The 13,268-nt window shown below is 41.5% G+C and overlaps 1 protein-coding gene across 2 annotated transcripts; it reads right to left on the bottom strand.

The window, feature by feature from the left end:
* Positions 1 to 5,488: 5,488 nt before the first annotated feature.
* Positions 5,489 to 11,666, bottom strand: ftr83 (finTRIM family, member 83). Of its 2 annotated transcripts, XM_053618318.1 has the most exons (8): positions 11,091 to 11,666; positions 10,357 to 10,452; positions 9,633 to 9,866; positions 9,322 to 9,481; positions 8,522 to 8,578; positions 7,892 to 7,981; positions 6,814 to 6,886; positions 6,301 to 6,438 (listed from the first exon to the last, which is right to left on the bottom strand). In XM_053618318.1, the coding sequence occupies exons 1-7, from the start codon at positions 11,664 to 11,666 to the stop codon at positions 6,825 to 6,827; spliced, it is 1,275 nt and encodes a 424-aa protein (XP_053474293.1). In that variant the 3' UTR covers positions 6,301 to 6,438; positions 6,814 to 6,824. The 2 variants fall into 2 exon arrangements, with proteins under 2 accessions (XP_053474292.1, XP_053474293.1); XM_053618317.1 differs by lacking the exon at positions 6,814 to 6,886 and having other exon boundaries at positions 5,489 to 6,438.
* Between the last annotated feature and the right edge of the window lie 1,602 nt (positions 11,667 to 13,268).

Here is a 13,268-nt window from a genome sequence, read left to right on the forward strand (position 1 = left end):
CTGGTTCACATCTTCTGTGAAGTCTTTCATTATATTTACTGCTTGGTCTTTAAAAAGTCTAAACAGCCTGCACAGTGGTCGCACTTGTGTTTTGCTGTAACACATGCCAAGTTCTGATGTCCAGTTCTTAGGGTCAAAGAACAATTTCCCCTTCAAATGAGAGATTTTTCTCCAGGTTGTTTATGGCAGCGGTTCTCAAAGTGGGATCAGTGATGCATTGACAGGGGATCCATTTTTAAAAATTTTGTTACAGTGGCATAATTACTATCTACCACTGTCAAAGTTTTTACATTTATTACATTCTTACTCTATTAGCCTATTTGACTGCTCACTTGAATTGAATGGGTTTAATTCAAACCTCAAATAACTTAAAGGTATCCCAGACTCTGGGAAACTGATGACCTTAATCCGACTAAAGTCATTCTCAAAGTAAAAACGAATCTAATTAAGATGTGTGAAGTATTCCTATTTTAGTCTCATTATCGAAGTGCATTATAGACATGTACACACCATAATCACACTATTAACGTTGTGTGGGAGTTTTTGCCACATTTTGCGACAGGACACATACACAAAAATTTATTTCCTTTCGGTGTCATCAAATTCCATTAAAACAACTCTCTCCCACCAGTCCTTACTTCGTACTCATATCCAGTACCTCCGAGTTCCCTTTCAAAAGGACCTCCACATTGAGTTAGCTGAACTGTGGGAGGGGCCCTCACACATGACCAGTATCTGAAGCTTGTGTAACATCATGCGTATAGGCCTTTATAGGCCTGCCGTGATCAGGTGACACGGCAATTAAGTGTGTCGCATGGTATATAAACGACACCTGTGAACCACGCCATCAGCCTTATTATCTTCATCGAGACTGCATGTCGGTTGTTTGTGTAACGCTCGCAAAAAGACTCTTCATTTCCTCTCTATGTTTAAAAAAAAAGGAAAATCTCTTTTATTTTCTTTTATTTTTTTTATTTTCTGTCCCTTTAAAAAAAAAAATAGAGAAAAGTTTGAGTGAGAGAATTCAGGAAGTGTGTTACGCCTTGCTCCCGTTTCATGAATGGGGAGGAATGCACACTTTCTTTGTGAAGTGTCTACGGGTGGAACACGACACGGCAGCCCTTGAGAGGTCTGACTGTGCATTGTGAACGCCTTACAATTAGGCAGCTCCGCTCGCGACTTGCTCTCTTCTCAGAAGCCAAAACAAGTTGGGTTTCAGAACCTCGTGGATCTGGGGGCGGCCGCTGTCTAGGCCGCTAGCCGTCTCAGGTCCGGGGGATCTCGTGTGGAAGGATCTCCTTCCGCTATGGAAAGCCAAAAAACCACCACACACACTAATAATAATTAATAATTATAATAATTATAATAATAACAATTCCTCTCTGACTCCAAGGAGCCAGAAGGATGTACTAAAAGCTGAGAGCAGCATATAAAGAGCTGCTTGAAGTGATTACTAAGGCTGGATGAGCTTTTTTCTCCCCAGTGAAAGTAAATCCCTCACACTGCAGAAAATTCCCTTTTTTTCCCAGAAGTGCATGACAAAATATCAGGCTTCTTTGGAAAACCATGCATAAGCCATATTTATAACCCCACGATGTCAGATTATACGGCCATTGTGGGGAATGAACGGCATGGCTATTTAGCTATGCTGAAGGTGGAGGAAGCGCTTGCGAGCTACCTCTCTCCATTGACGGCACGTAATTTAGGGGGGGCTGGCTTTGCCATCCAAGCCATGTAAGGCCACCGTGGCGTTGGTTGGCAAGGCTTATGCAGTAGTGGGTCTTGCTTGTGGGTCACTTCAGACACTGGCCGTGTTGCAGGCCTACCAAGCAGACCTGCTGAGTGAGCTCGACATATGGCGGCATTCAGCCAATTCCTTCCCTGTTGTGTCGAGTTCACCCGACATCTAAGAGTGGAGCTTGGGCCAGCGCTAGGTTGAGGGAGGCACAGAAGGTAAATATGGCAGCCCGCCAACCCCCGCAGACAGCCAGGGGAACCGGGCGGCCACAGTCGCGGCCTGCTACTAGGCCTGATCTGAGAATGGTCATAAAGGGCCAAACAGACAAAGGACCTGAGGGGCCGTGGAGGGACATATCATGGGACATGAGGTTGTTAGGACAGTTAACCCCCAATACTACTGTAGGGCCTCCCCTAGCCAAGGCTGTAGCAAGTTTTCAGTGTTCTCTGCTCAGCGAACTGTCACAGGGCAACAAAAATCTGATGCTTTCCCTCCAATAGAATGTGGAAAAGTTAACGTCACTAAAAGACCATCTGGCAGTGTGGAAACTATTGCCACATGTGTCTCCATGGGTTCTGTCTACCGTAGAAAAGGGTTACCAGGTCCAGTTCAGAGCTTGACCCCCGGGTTCAGAGGTATGCTCACCACAGTAGTCAGCACAGACCAGAGCCCGACGGTAGAGCAGGAAGTAAGATCCCTCTTGGACAAAGGGGCCATAGAACATGTACCCTGTTCCCTGAGGGAGGGAGGTTTTTACAGCCGTTATTTCCTTGTCTGCAAAAAAGAGAGGAGTATGCGGACAATTTTAGATCTGCATCATCTGATCTGTACTCTTCAAAAATACAGGTTCAAGATGCTGACGCCCAAACTTATTATTCCACAGATTCAGTTTGAGGACTGGTTTGTGACGATAGATCTAAAAGGTGCATATTTCCGCATAGAAATATCGTTAGCTTTATCCCCTCGCACCTTCACAAAGTGCATGGATGTCATTCTGGCTCCATTGTGACTCCAGGGCATCTGCGTACTTAACTACCTGGACGACTGTTTAATTCTAGCACAGTCCAGGGAACTGGCGGTTCAACATCGAGATGTTCGCACCCACATGAAGAGCTTGTGGCTCAGGTGGAACCTCAGAAAAATATGCTTTCTGCAGTGCAGTGGACAACTTTTCTAGTGGTTATAAGGATTCCACTATGATGAGGGCATTTCTATACCCAACATGCGTAGGGTCAATCCTATCAACACTGAGCAAGATAAAGCTGGATCTTGGCATCCCCTTTCCCCTTCAGTCTTTATGAGAGACTGTTGGAGCTTATGGCAGCAGCAGCCAATGTAATACCATTGGGCCTATTGCACAGGAGGCCGTGTCAGTGGTGGCTGAAAAGTTGAGGGTTTCGTCCGAGGATGAAACCTCTGACAGTAATCAGTGTCGCACGGCGATGCCTACGTGCTCTGAGAATTTGGAAGTGTCCCCAGTTTCTAGCCTTTGGTCACACTCTAGGGGTGTCTCCTTATCGCAAGACAGTAATGACAGATATCTCCCTCATGGGCTGGGGCGTGGTCTTAGACAGCTGTCCAGCTCACGGTCTCTGTAGTGGAACTTATCTAGAGTGGTATATAAATTGCCTAGAAATACGGGCCATATTTATAGTACTGAAATTCTTTCTTCCTCAATTGAGAGGTCACCATTTGTTGACAGACAACACAGCGGTGGTCTCATATATCGACCACCAGGGAGAATTATGTTCGCGCCCCCTGTTCAGGCAGGTGCAAATAATTCTTCTCTGAGCAGAGGGAAAGTTTTTGTCAGTGAGTGCAATGTACATTCTGGGTAACTGGAATGTGGGGGCAGACATCCTGTTGAGGCAGAGACTGAGGCCCAGGGATTGGTGGCTCCATCCACAAGTGGTGGAGTCCATATGGCGGAGGTTTAGCCAAGCAGAAGCGGATGTGTTCACCTCTGAGGAGACAACACACTGTCTGCTGTGGTTCACCTCTTCTCCCAACCATTAGGGCTGGACACCATGGTGCACATGAGGTCACATCTATATGCTTTTCCCCCGTTCGCTCTGCTCCCACAATTTCTAGTGAGAGTTTGCCAAGACTCTTTGCTGCTAGTAGCACCTTATTGGCCAGCTCGAATATGGTTATCACAGACAATATCCCTGCTAGATGGCACTCCTTTGTAGATTCCCATCCGCAGGGATCTACTGTCTCAAACCAGAGGGCTGATTTATCACCCTCGGCCAGAACTATGGAAACTGTGGGTCTGGCCCCAGAGTTTTCCTATGAGCTTAATTGCCACGTCACCTGATCACAGCTGGCCTATAAATAGGCATGATGTTACACAAGCTTCAGCTTCAGTCATGCGCGAGGCCGCTTCTCACAGCGTTCAGCTAAAGCAATGTATTGTTCCCTTCTCAGGGAACAGGGTTACATGCATAACCCAGATGTTTGTCGCAGTAGCTTGAATGAAATGTTGCTGAATGAAAGTACAGAGGAGGCCTGTTGCTGGACAATTTGTATCCGCCTTCGTCTATTTGCATGTATAGCATGACAAATAATGAACTGCATTTGAAGCTTTTGTAAAATTAAAAATGAAACACCCAAAACTGTATATTGTACCATAATGAAGGGAATGTCAGATGAAGTGGCATAGGGATTTAATGATGTGTGCCATTAAGCAATCTATGTTCTATAACATGTAAAACGGGAACATGAAAGGAATATTCTAAAAACAACTCATGTAAACACCTTAATCAGAGTATTGTCTTATTCAGAATAAGCTCAATAATTAGATTATTGCTGTCCATGTAAACATACTGATAGTAAACTTTTATTGTGTATCTTTTTTAAGCATCGTAAGGCCCCCTGTGATCATTGCCCATTTACAGCGCTTCTAGGAAGAAACGACCCTGCTACAACTTCAGCAGCATGTGATCTAAGAGATCTACGATCGTCTGATATGAGATTCCTCCTCCTCATCGTAAATCTCTTACAAAGCTATTTGCTAATTCTCTACACTAGCTTTTATTGTTTTTGTACTTATTTAGGTTTTGATTTTTGTCCTGTTTAGTTAGCGACTAGACCACTCTAGCACTTGTGCAAACAAATCTCTTGAAAAGAATAGAAGCTGCAATTAATGTAACTAAATTATGTAAATAACATCAGATCATCACCAAGACAAAGCAATCATGAAGCATTCATATCTATCTGGCAGGGGGGAAAAAGATATTTTAAAGTTAGTGGCTAACTACTATCTAGAGTAAGAAGTGTTAGGCTAACACATTAAGTTGCTAGCTTGTTAATACCAGCTTGTTGACTGCTCAGGTGGTTGAAACATCAAAAACTCAGATATAATAGCAACTCAGATGATCAAGCCCAATGAAGAAATTATTCCTGTGTTTACACATTTCACCATGCTAAGTACCCAAATGGTCACTCTGTTGATTTAAATCTGCCTAATTGTCGTGTTGTAGGCATTTTGAGAAAACTATAGAGGAACTATGAATCAAATACAGTAGTGTGACTATGTGGAAAATCTTTTCCTGTACAAAATTGGGTGCCAACCCTTAGTGTGCACCTTCCCCCTTTTGCCCCTCTGTACCAGCACATATCTAATCTGGACATGCTACCAGTTCTTAGTCCATCAATCAGCTTCATACATCGAGCCAGTAGATGGCGCTGTTTGTACACTTTTAGAGCTATGAAATTTCAGGATTTCAGAATTTCAGGATAAGTTGTATTGGGTAGTTCATATTCATTTAGCTATTTATATAGCCTATCAGTGAGTTCATTGAAAGAGCCAACTATGTACTTCATTTATGTGGAGCATAACATTATAAAACCTTCTATATGGACAGATATTTTAGATTGCATTTATTGTCTTTTTATTTGCATATACAAACCAGCATTGGAATTTGAACACACACACACACACACACACACACACACACACACACACACACACATATATGAGACACCATGTTCACTAACAATATTGCTTATTGAACTATATTGCTTATTCACATTATTTTTCGTACTAATATCACAAAGCAAATAAAAAGAAAAAAAAAGAAAAAACAACGACATTCATGCATATATATGTATATAGTATATAAAATTATAAAAAATATTTTTATGTTTTCTCCCTAAACCAAGTACACAGAGCTACAGTTGACAAATAGAGATGGCCGACTCATACCACACCCAGAAACCAGGATACACAGGCTCAGAGAAGGAGGCTTTAAACTGGTGGATAAGTGTCATGGTCTCTGCTACACTGTAGAAGGACAGCGTGCCTGCATTATAGTCCAGAAAAACCCCAATGCGAGAAGAGTAGGGCACATTGATATCGACTTGATCTTTCATGTGGCGAGCCGAGAAGCTGGAATCGGAGCAGAAAAGGCCCCAGGATTTGCGGTTGTAGCCAATACGGGATGAATCACCGTAGCCTGTCCTCTTGATTCCCTTGTAGGTGATGCCGATGGAGGCCCCCTCACCACTCCACTCCACCTCCCAATAGTAGGTGCCACCAGACAAGGCCTCTTTGCACAGCACCTGGGGCAGGCAGTCGAACCTCTGGGTGCTGTCGCTGTAGGACTGGGGTTCTCTTTTCAGTGCTGCCTTCCTGTTGCCTCGGGAAAGGTAGAGCTGTCTGTATGCTGTGTTTGGGTCTAGAGTTAGCTGGCAGGCATCTGTTCAACAGAGCAGAAGAGGTCGGAGATAGGGTTAATTATTCTTAGAGGTTTTAGATTAGAGATGCCTACGTAAAGTATAAAGTTAAAACAGATGAAATCAACCACCAAGGCCAAAGTGTTAAACTGAAATTTAATACTGATTAAACAAAAGTTTTCAAGGTATTCCAGAAGTGACAGATCCTACAGGTGAAGCCCAGGCACATTTATCTTTAAAATAGGAGTGCTGACCTCGTATCAGTTTTTATAATCAGTGACTTCAGATCAGTGAGGATTGAAATGGTGAGAAAGCTGATCTTTGGTCAGCACTGCTATACTGCTTGGCTGTCAAGGAGTATAGGCCCAACATGCAAATAAAGTCTAGAGTCTGCCCACCTCGTCGCCTCTCAGAGCTGGTTGTACATTAGGCGGTTGTGGCTGCCTGAGGAACCATGTGATCGTCTCTGATCTAAAGGGCCGAAAGTGGCACACTTCAGACTGACTACACACCCATGCAGTTGCTGTATATTGGAATTCAATGAGTTTTGCTACATATCTATGCTTACCTGAAGTATATTGTTTAAGCTCCTAACTAAAATGTTGACTTAATAAAGTTTTCCTTTACCACAAATCTTTGGGATTTGTGTTGCCATAACTAACAGTACTTTGCAGAATATTTGATTATAAGCTATGAAGAGAGTAAAGTGGTTTCACTGTCTTCATCGCTACTCAGGGCGTCACCCAGTTTGTGCACAATAGATGAAAGACTTGCCTTTTGTAGCCCTGACCATATTGTGTTTTTTCAATTAGACAGGAACAAGCCTTTCAGCTAAGCTGTTCCAGCTGTAGAAAAACAACAAACAGTTCACCTAACCATCTACGCAGATGCAGGCGTTCAAGTGAAATGTTTGATGCTCCCCTCCCTCCTGCTTCAGGTCACAATAAACACCTAGAAGGGGTTAGAACAAGTGCATGCACCAGTACGCATGAGCCAGAAAGTAAAGAAGCGTCCAGGCCAGGTTTGCAAAATAAGGCTTGCTCATAAATTTTTGCGCTCTAGTTCTTGGAATGTCTTCTCCCCTTTAACAAACCATACGCCCACTCGCCTAACAGGCCGAGCAAGTTCTTTCAGTCTTTTCATGCACAAATCCCATATCTAAGGAATGCTGCAGGACAACTCCCTCAACAACCCGCCTAGCACTGGGCCAACGGCCAGTCTTGTTTCTCAGAACTTTGTTTAAGGTATAATTAAGCAAATTATGTCACATACCATTACGGAAATGTGTGAAGCATTGTATAAATATGATACACTTAACTTCTTCCTATACTGTTTTTAGTAAACATGTCTAGTTCTTAAAACACTATGAGCCAACACCTAATGGAAACCAGATAGCCCTCTAAGATGACCTGTAAAAGTAATATTTTTGTTTCTGTGCTGTAGATTAAAAAGACACAAAAGTAAAATCAAACTTACATTGGAGAAATTCATCCCTGGAGCGTGGAGCCTGGCTGCGAGGTGCTTGGCTCAGAGTCCTCTGAGTCTTATACACATCAACTTCATCAGCTAGAGACACAGCAGAAAATGACTACTATGCATATACAAGATTTACAGGAACAAAATACATATTATGTAGAATAATGGCAACAATTCTAAAATCAAATGTTTAATAAAATGAATGTGTATGAAGAATGAAGTTTCTAAATTAATTTATGTGGCATATTTTTAAAAGTATATTACATTAATTCATATCACTTATTTATGTACTTTTTAAACTGATCTTTATCCCTCCCCGACCCCCCCCCACCCCATCTTTGACCTATAAATGTAACGCCTAATTGGCTGACAGAGAGAACTCTAGGATTATGCAATCCACACCCAGAAATGTGTGAAACTGCTAACAGTGCATATCTACTCATCATTTACATAGCTGATCACATGGTATTTAGTTCACATGTCAACCTGTTTGTTACTGAGCAGACAAAAAGTATTTATTTATTTATTTATTTATTTATTTATTTTACTTTTTTGACAATGCTTTATTTCAACATTGCAGCCAATGTTAATAAAGAGAACAACGAAAATGTCTCATTTGACATAACTCACCCTTTATAGACTTCCTCCCCTTTTTGTCCTCTAGTTGACAGAAAGGCATTTTGTTCACTGGAAGAGAATTTTTGGGTCATAATTATTAATTCAAATAGTAATGTGTCATAAAATAAAACAACATACTGAACAGAACTGTATGGGAAGACAGTTGTAAAAGGGAGCGCAAAAGACACCTAATATACAGACGGGTGACAAATTAAAGGCAAAAAAAAACAGCAGTGCTGTAGTAAGGTGGATGTTTAGTCCATTACAAGCCTCAAGTACAGCTTCATTGCACCTTGGCATAGATTCTACAAGTTTCTAGATCTGTACTGGAGGGATGAAGACCATTCTTTTAAAAGATATTCCCCTTAATTGGTATTTTGACGATAATGTTGAAGAGCTTTATGTACCATACTATAGCTTTTCATACTCATAAAATCATTCCTGTAAGCCTGTGGATGAGGGCGGAGGCTTCTTTTTTTCGAGAGACTACTCCCATCAGGATAGAAATGTTTCATCATAAGATAAAGGTGATCCGTTAGAAGAACTTTGTATTGACTTGCAGTGGTGTTTTCCTCTAAGGGGCCAAGTGAACCCAGTGCATGCCAAGAAAATTAAATGCCACTACTGCATAATAAAGCCACTTTTTGTTTTTTCCTTTAATTTGTCACCTGTCTGTAGATTATATACAAAGAAAATGGTGACATTCCCACTTTGATAAATTGGAGAAATCTCATGTAATATGAATCTCTGAAAGGCTATATTTTGTTATGATTTCAGTTTCACAACATAATGTAATGTATGCTTTAACTCACCCGTAGTGGCCACCTTGACCAGCTCCTCATTGCCATACTCATTTAAGTGCTGTTTCAACTCCGAGACAGTCTTGGTAACGGAGCCGAAGGAGAAGTAAGGGTTGACGCTAACTGTTGGCAGCTCTTCAGCATCTGTCTGGGCTATCAGCATGTGGAAACTCTTCAAAAGAAAAGTTTAAATGATAAAGAATCAGGAGATGATTTGTCTGCAGTAATTAACCTGAGGTACTGTACCAACCTCACTGATTTTTTTGAACACATAAAGCCGAAACATCTAATCACACTAACTTTGCTCAGGGATTTTCTTCTACCTGGATGAAGTGGATGTGGTCTTCTGTACGCGACAGCTGCGTCAGCTCATTGTCTCTCCTCTTCAGGTCAGCGATCTCCTGCCCCAAACGCTCCATGTGGCCCTCTGCTGTGTTTAGCGCCGCTCTCTTATTGGATGAAATCAGCTTGGCCATTTCCTGTTGCATCCTTTCGATGGTGCGAAGCATGTCTCCGAATAGCTTCTCGCTCTCCTGCAATGCCCGCTGAGCCGAGCTCTGGAAAGAAAAATTGTGTTTCGTGTTATTTTGTTTCCTTTGATTGAACATAATTATCTAATCTATTGTACTTATTTATAAGCACACAAGTTCTGTATTTAAAAGAAGACTTATTAGTGTAGTATTAGACTTAGTATTGACTGTGTTGACTGAAAGGTAAATCTACTTTTTCTAGCTATTAGATCTATAGTTCGTACAACAAAGTCAAATATCAGTTAATACAATGATATGCATTGTGGTTTAGTTTCCTGAAACTCTAGCAACTGACCTAAATGACTTAAATGCGCCATGAATACTGTTGGCTAAGATGACAAAAATCATTTTCCAAGGTCTCTTGGTTCCTAAAGGGCTTCTACTTAAAAACCATTCTGACAGGGGGAAACACTCTTTTGTAGCATTCTTTAAGGGTTTCCTCAGAATGCAGTTATTTAGGACTGAAAAACTTTCATCAATGCCTCATTCATACACGTAAAACGCATTATTTAGTCACCTTTAGTGCATCCACAGCTTGTTTCAACTCCTCCATCTGCTTCACTCTGTCATGGATCTTCTCCTGGATCTCAGCTTGTGTGGCACCCAGACGTTGCTATAGTAACACACACAAACATTATGAATATGATTCATATACGATGTTGTCTTGCATTTTGTTGTTCTTGCTTTCACTGAACTCTGCATAAAAATGGACACTTTTAATGACAACTTTTTTAACAGAAACATTTTTATGCATTGCTTTAAACATAAAAGCAAGGACATGTTGGTATGTTATGTTGGTAACTAAAGTGAGTAGTTCCTTATTTTGGTTAAGGAACAATGGAGGACTTTTGCCATCACAAACAGCAGTACAGTCCTTCCCACACCAGTGATACTGCACAGACAACTTCTTTATTCTAATCTAGCTGGAGATCACTCCCACATCGATATGTTTGTTTTAAGAGTTTGGCAAGAAGCAATATTTGCTGTCCATTCACATCCTCTATGATAAAAGGTTGAATGTCAGGCTAATTTGTCTTAAATTCAACAAAATTACTCTCTTACTGAATGTGCAGTAGTGAGAAGGAAAGAGCAATTTCATGTAAAGGAAACTAGACTGACAAATATGATCCCTAGGACCTGTTTTATTGAACCAACAAGATGACTTTATTATGATTCGTGTCATTCTAATTAACATCAGTGGTGAAACTGAAAGACAAACACCTTCACTCCCTCCTGAATAGTTGCTCTCACCTGCATCTCGCCTCGCTCCTGTTCGGCCGATACCATGTCATGGCCCTTGTGCTCCTTCACAGTGCACAGCACACAAATACACATCTGGTCTGTGCGGCAGTACAGCTCTAGGCCTTTCTGGTGCTGTGGGCAGATCTGCCTGTCCAGATGACCAATTTCATCCACCAACTTGTGCCTCTTGAAGGTCCCCGACTCATAGTGAGGTTTCAGGTGCTTCTCACAGTATGATGCCAGGCACATCAGGCACGACTTAACAGCTTTGAGCTTCTTCCCAATGCAGATGTCACACGCCACATCCCTGGGGCCAGCATAGTTGTAGTCTGGAGCTGGAGGAGCTGGAGGGGTGGACTCCGAAAGCTTCTGGCCTGAATCACTGCGAGAGGACATCAGGCGGCGTGGGGCAGGCCTCTTGCTGTAGCTGACTCGGCACTGCGGGCACAAGTACTGGCCCGTGTGGTCAGCATGGTCCCAGTAGGTCCTGAGACAGATGGCACAGAAAAGATGACCACAAGGAATGGACACAGGGTCCCTCAGGTCCTCTTTGCAGAGGTAGCAGATGTCCTGATCATGCGACATGGACTCAGTAACAGGAGCAGATTGTGACCTTAGTATAGGTGTGTGTCTGTCTGAAGGCAAAGGCAAAGTGAGTATGTGGCACCACAACCGTGTTATATACAGTCAACATTCAGGCAGCGAGGGAGGACAAACTGGTTGAGCAGAAACTAGTTAAATGTGTAGGGGAGTGGCTGAGACACAGGTTAGGAATGAGAGAGAGAGAGACCAGTAATCAATCAGAAGAATACTATGAAGGGAAGAATGAATAAAATGTACGATCTCAAAACACAGTTTTGGTGATGTATGTGTTTCTAATTACAGTGTATTTTTCAAATAGGTACTAGACTCTGGGGTTGCATAATGCATGTGACAGCTTTATAATCAAGCTATGCTAACAGCAATGAACATTAGCGTACACACACACATACACACAAGCACACACATCATGTGACACTGGTGCAACTAAAAATACTTCACCTAAACGTACACTGTGTGATGTTTGTTCATCTGAAGGTAATAAAGAGGAACATGAAATATACTATCATTTATTTAACCCTTTAAAGTCCCAGGTTAGTATTCAGTTATTCATCTTAAAACAAGTTTTTCAGTAACTACTATTAGTTACTCAGCAACTACAGGAAAATTAACAGGAAAGCCAGAGTGAGAAATGTAAGTCTGGGTCTGTCAATGGTTCTAGAAGTTTGAGGGGTTAAGTTATGCAGCACTATCTAGTTTTTGCAGTCCTCCAGTTTTGCACAGTCTAAATGACAAACTGAGGTGTGTCATGAACCTGCGTCATAAGACTTCCATAAACATATTTATATTTATTACAGATATATAGTGCAAGATGCCATGTTCCATCATGAGTTGACACCCTGCAATATTAACATGTCATTTTACCAGTACTGTAATTGTCATAATAGTAGCCATAATTAAATTTATTTCACAATTGTCATAACATACTTATCATTGGCTGAAGGATTAGACACCATTAAAAAAAAACCTGTTAATGACAAATTAGGGCAGTGCAGCTCCATGGCTCCTGGTTAGATTCTGAGCTTGATTTACTGTCTGTGGAGTTTTGCATGTTCCTCCCAGTTTCCGCTCACCTCCTAAAAACATCCCAGTAGGTGGATTGGTGTCTCTCAATTGGATGTGAATGAGTGTGTGAATGTGCTCTGAAATGGACTGGCTTCCATTTCTGGGGTGCAATCCCGGCTTGCACCAAGTGGTCCTGGGATAGGCTTACATTAATGGAGAAGGTTCAATTAAGACTCACAAGAAAAGAGTGAAATAACTCCAAGATGCAACCATAACACTAAGTATGTAATGCAGTGTATACTTATGTGGGGTTAGGGGCAAGAATATAAATAAAATGGCAATGAATTGATCTTTTATTTACTGTTCATTGTATAATTACTAACACCTTCATGAGAATGATCAAAAATTGTAAAATATGTAGACAGCGGTGCTTGAAAGTTTGTGAACCTTTTAGAATTTTTTTTATATATATATATCTGCATAAATATGACCTAAAATATGACCTTCATCAGATTTTCAAACAAGTCTTAAACATAGACAAAGAGAACCCAATTAAACAAACGAGACAAAAATATTATACTT

This window comes from Ictalurus furcatus, chromosome 28 (genome assembly GCF_023375685.1).
Source record: "Ictalurus furcatus strain D&B chromosome 28, Billie_1.0, whole genome shotgun sequence".
Classification (NCBI taxonomy): Eukaryota; Metazoa; Chordata; class Actinopteri; order Siluriformes; family Ictaluridae; genus Ictalurus; species Ictalurus furcatus.

What these genes read in the sequence shown, in the direction of transcription:
- ftr83 (XM_053618317.1), bottom strand. Translation starts at nt 11,666, where the DNA reads ATGTCGCATGATCAGGACATCTGCTACCTCTGCAAAGAGGACCTGAGG. An exon ending in ACCACATCCACTTCATCCAG is followed by an intron (nt 9,482 to 9,632) that starts GTAGAAGAAAAT and finishes TTTCTTTTGAAG; the next exon opens with AGTTTCCACATGCTGATAGC. An exon ending in GGGGAGGAAGTCTATAAAGG is followed by an intron (nt 7,982 to 8,521) that starts GTGAGTTATGTC and finishes CTGTGTCTCTAG; the next exon opens with CTGATGAAGTTGATGTGTAT.